Genomic DNA, 5,212 nt, shown 5'->3' on the forward strand with positions numbered 1-5,212 from the left:
GCCCGGAGTTCAGCTTTCATTTCCTGCGCCTCCATCGCTTATGTCTGTAGATTTTAGCACAGTAGACCGCGTACGATACGTTTATATGGAAATCTGTCACTGATTGTTTCATGTTAGCAACAGTTACAGGGACACGTGAGGTAACGCTAAAACCACAAAGAAACAGACCCAAAAGTGTTATTTGTTCACCTCTAGGGAGAATTTCCCTCACTTCCTGTCCCTGTGATACCCATACAGGAAATTAGGAGTCTGGTTGTCACCAATACAAGGAAGACAGTCCGTAAATAACAATTTTGTCAGCAGGGCCGGATTTCCCACAAGGCCAACCAAGGCCTGGCCTTGGGGCAGCAGGGAGTAGAGGGCCAGCAGGGAGTAGAGGGGGAGTAGAGGGGCAGCGGGGAGTAGAGGGGTAGCAGGGAGTAGAGGGGTAGCAGGGAGTAGAGGGGTGGAAGGGAGTAGAAGGGTGGAAGGGAGTAGAAGGGTGGAAGGGAGTAGAAGGGTGGAAGGGAGTAGAGGGGTAGAAGGGAGTAGAGGGGTGGAAGGGAGTAGAGGGGTGGAAGGGAGTAGAGGGGTAGCAGGGAGTAGAGTGGTAGCAGGGAGTAGAGTGGTAGCAGGGAGTAGAGGGGTAGCAGGGAGTAGAGGGGCAGCAGGGGTGTGGAATTCCTATCTCCCGATGCCCGGGACATACAGTTCCGGGGTCGGGCGGGTAGTTGTTTTCTACATTTAGCCCGGCTTTGGGCAAGCAGAGCTAATTGTACAGCGGGGAAGCGGGGGAGCCGCATTGAGGAACCTGGACTTGGGGCAGCAGAGAGAGTAAATCCGGCTCTGACCGTCAGATGTTCTAACCCTTCTTAATTACTAGAAATGCATTGTGTGTGTATGTGTCCTGTGGAGAGATGGGAAACAAATACATCTTTGCTATGCTCCTCAGCGCCATCTAGTGGCCATAATGCAGTATTACACCACAATACATTCCCAATGAAAAGAAAATATAGTAAGAATTTTCATTATTTCCATTATTCAGACAGAACGAATGTTCATCGATATGCACAGGGCGAACAGCTCTGTGAATTGTTTATAACCAGACCGCTAAGTGTCGCCAGTTTCTCTGCTATAGTGATGTTGAATTTGGCTGGGTCTGCATTGGGCACTTTACACCTCCCCCAGTGCGCGCAGAGACCTTCACATTGCTGCATTGGTGACATGCTCCATATATAAAGCCATGTGATCACCACGTCAGCACAATTCTGTGTGATCGCCGGGTATGGACGGTACAAGGCTGATCGTTTCCTCATTATAAGTCTAGACCTCATTGATTCCCTGGACGCAGAGGCGCTCTGTGTAATCTCAGCGTTCCCGCGAGGTCTCATTAGAGCGCGGCGTGTTTGTTTTAACAAGTTGTAATCCCGCTAATCAGATCTCACCCTCCGCCTGTGATCATCCAGAAGCTCAGTGTGTCCTTCCTTGGATTATCCCTGTCCTTCCTTTTGGAGTAGTATGTCTGTAGTCTCTGACCATCTCCTGTAGTATGTCTGTAGTCTCTGACCATCTCCTGTAGTATGTCTGTAGTCTCTGACCATCTCCTGTACCATGTCTGCAGTCTCTGACCATCTCCTGTAGCATGTCTGCAGTCTCTGACCATCTCCCGTAGTATGTCTGCAGTCTCTGACCATTTCTTGTACTATGTCTGCAGTCTCTGACCATCTCCTGTGGTATGTGTGCAGTAGTAGCATGTCTGCAGTCTATGACCATCTCCTGTAGCATGTCTGCAGTCTATGACCATCTCCTGTAGCATGTCTGCAGTCTCTGACCATCTCCTTTACCATGTCTACAGTCTCTGATCATCTCTGCAGTATGTCTGCATTCTCTGACACTTTTCTGCAACATTACATTCACTGCATATTACATGTGGCTCTCCAGTCATGTCAGGGGCCACACTTGGGGCCGCCTATAATAAGAGAGTTGATCAATAGTGCTGTGTCCCGCTCGGGGTTTGTGGTCATGTGACATTGACGTTTTTCGGCTGCTCACCCCTCACAGGCCGAATCGAATGCCCAGAAAGCGTCCGTGGATGCCGCCAGAACCACGCAGCAGCTAGAGGAGGTCATCGACAGCTTCCAGCAGCAGAAGATTAAGGATGTTCAGGTATTTATCATGTGCAGATCATTCTATTTCAGGTGGCCTTCAACGCCCTTTGATCAGATTAAATGCAGGACTGCGGCCATATGAAAGAAGCATCCTGACCCCGGGGCCACACCGCTGGGTTTAATTTGGGTCCCCTTTGTGTGCTCTGTGGCACATTAAAGTCCTGTTATTACGATGCACAATCCTCATAAGGTCTACAAAAACTTCCTTTACCTCCTCTGACTGAGCCAAACCATTTGTGTCTCAACCCTACCCTTCCCAGGCACTGCAGCTCACAGTGGGAGGGATTCAGCGTCAGCTGCCAATTCAGAAAGCAGTGGGCGGGGCTAGGTGTGGCCAGGTACTGATTGACAAGCTACATAATGGTAGCCACGCCCCCTGCAATATCTGCTCCTCTCACTGTATCTCAGAAAGCAGTGGGCAGGACTAGGTGTGGCCAGGTACTGATTGACAAGCTACATAATGGTAGCCACGCCCCCTGCAATATCTCCTCCTCTCACTGTATCTCAGAAAGCAGTGGGCGGGGCTAGGTGTGGCCAGGTACTGATTGACAAGCTACATAATGGTAGCCACGCCCCCTGCAATATCTCCTCCTCTCACTGTATCTCAGAAAGCAGTGGGCGGGGCTAGGTGTGGCCAGGTACTGATTGACAAGCTACATAATGGTAGCCACGCCCCCTGCATATCTCTGGATTCTTGGAGACAAGAATTAAAATGTACGGATTGTAAGCTCTCAGGATCAGGGCCCTCCTGACTCTTCCACAGCGCAGCACCCTGCTGGCCTCTCCAACCAGCTATGATCTGCCCGCATTGCATAGAGAGGGTTTAGAAGTAACAGACATTTAGGCTGCACTGACCCCCTCCGCTGACCGTCCGTTTCCTTTCTTAACACCAGAAAATCTTCTCGGACTTTCTGACAGTGGAGATGATCTTTCACGCTCGGGCTCTTGAAGTGTACACCGGCGCCTTCCACAGCCTGCAGGACTGTGACCTGGAGAAAGACATGGAGGTGAGAGCACTGTGGGATCATACAGCCTGGCACAGGGCATGAAACCATTTCCTGTACGCCGGGCCTGACGTGGCTTCCTATTGGTTCACTTTAGTCGTCTGATTTGGAATCCCAAGCATGTAAAAAGTTGACTCTTCTGCTGAGTTCCTCAGAAAAGTTTTAGTGTGGGATGTATAGAACATTGTTTTATTTTTCTTGTTCAGTTCCAGCCATATATGTGCATGAAGGGGGCAGACATATGTTCCCATGAGATAGCCACTAGAGGGCGCTGTGCACAGAAATGCTGCCCCTTACGCCCTCTGGTGGACGTTCCATAGCAATACATTTTCTCATCTAGGTGCATCAAAACCAGGGGTAGGCAACCTGGGCACTCAAGCTGACCGCCACAGGCATGACTCCCAGAGGCAGTTATACCACAGCTGGTGTGCCAAGATTGCCTACCCCTAAGCTGAACCCAAGGTTACAAATGTAATACATTGCAGCTCACCAGTCCTTAGCCGTGGTGGTTGCGTTCGTTTTCTAATTCACCACGGAGTCCTATCTCTTCAGCCGTCCCTTACCTCTTCCAGCAGGGGTGCAGTAATGAAGCAGGGATTCTGGCAGGTACTCATGTTACCACCAGCCCAGCTTCCTAATTGGATGGGAAACCTGGGAAGCCGCAGCCATGCTCTCTCGCAGCTTCTAAGGCACCGAGGACTGCGGCTTTTATGTGAGGAATGTAAGTGGCAGGTGCTGCTGCGCTCTGTATCGCTGAGCCGGTCAAACGATCTTTGGGATCTCTCCACGGGGCCTGCTGTGGTTTTGCACTCGGGGGGATTAGGTTGTGCCCAGACACGTCCAGCACGCCCCGTGCGCACGCCTATGGCTGGGACGGGGGTGGAGATAAAATACATAGGTTAAAGCATATTATTATAATATAACATATCATGAAAATATATTAAAATGCAATGTGCTTCTACTGCAGGATTTCCGGTCCAAGATCCATATTAACACCGGAATGCAAGAAGCCCGACCGGTCCATGCAACAAACCTTTCCTCCAATGCCACATGGAGTACGAGCACCATGGTGAGTGAGCAGAAGTACATTGTATATATTCCATACTCCTTGTGCCAAGTCCACGAAGGCCGGTAATAATCCCCTCAGTGTGAAGAGCCTGGCGTGACTCACCGATCCGGTAAGTGAGAAGGTTTCAGGAAATTAATAATGTAGAAGTATATCGGAGCACATTGCTGGGGCTATAAACCTTCACTACAGTCTGGGAATGTCTTATAAAACATTTTTTTTGTTTGTTTCTTAGAGTCTGCCCAGCATCCTGCAGAGACAGCCACATGTAGAAGAGGAGGATAGTGATGAGGAGACGGAGGATGAAGAGGACGAGCAACCCACAAGATTACATTATGCAAGAGTGAGAAAATAATCTAAATGTCAAGACTGTTATTCCCGTGTCCACAGTAATCCTGGCCCCCCTTGTCCACAGCACCGCAATACGGGTCTTAATACCCCTGTCCCCAGCACATTGATCCTAGTCCTGATCCCCATGTCTCCAATACAACCATCCTGGTCCTAATCCCACAGTGCCCAGCAATTCTGGTCCTGATACCCCAGTGCCCAGCAATTCTGGTCCTGATACCCCTGTCCCTATGACATTGATCCTGATCCCCATGTTCCCAGTATAACCATTCTGGTCCTAATCCCCCAGTGCCGAGCAACCCTGGTCCTGATCCCCCTGTCCCTATCACATTGAATCGTGTCCTAATCTCCCTGTTCCCAGTACAACCATCCTGGTCCTAATCCCCCAGTGCCCAGCAATTCTGGTCCTGATCCCCCTGCCCCTATGACATTGATCCTGGTCCTTGTCCCTCAGTCCCTGGTACAGTGATCCTGGTCCTGACCCCCTTCTTCACAGCACCACCATCCTGGTCTTAATGCCCCTGTCCCCAGCACACTGATCCTTGTCCTGATCCCCCATATCCCCAGTATAACCATCCTGGTCCTAATCCCTAAGTGTGCTGACCAATCCTAGTCCTGACCCCCCTGCCCCCAGTACAGTGATCCTG

At 50.4% G+C, this 5,212-nt stretch overlaps 1 protein-coding gene across 1 annotated transcript in view; it reads left to right on the top strand.

Moving 5' to 3' along the window:
• The window catches only part of FAM92B (family with sequence similarity 92 member B), a 22,611-nt gene extending 17,997 nt beyond the window's left edge, over positions 1–4,614 (top strand). Inside the window, exons 6-9 of the mRNA XM_018572417.1 lie at positions 2,041–2,145; positions 3,041–3,154; positions 4,119–4,220; positions 4,453–4,614. Of these exons, the coding sequence (XP_018427919.1) occupies positions 2,041–2,145; positions 3,041–3,154; positions 4,119–4,220; positions 4,453–4,572 (441 nt within the window). The 3' untranslated portion in view covers positions 4,573–4,614. The remainder of the gene's footprint in view (positions 1–2,040; positions 2,146–3,040; positions 3,155–4,118; positions 4,221–4,452) is intronic.
• The last annotated feature ends 598 nt before the right edge of the window (positions 4,615–5,212 follow it).

Source organism: Nanorana parkeri, unplaced genomic scaffold (assembly GCF_000935625.1).
Source record: "Nanorana parkeri isolate BGI_ZX_2015 unplaced genomic scaffold, ASM93562v1 scaffold2022, whole genome shotgun sequence".
NCBI lineage: Eukaryota > Metazoa > Chordata > Amphibia > Anura > Dicroglossidae > Nanorana > Nanorana parkeri.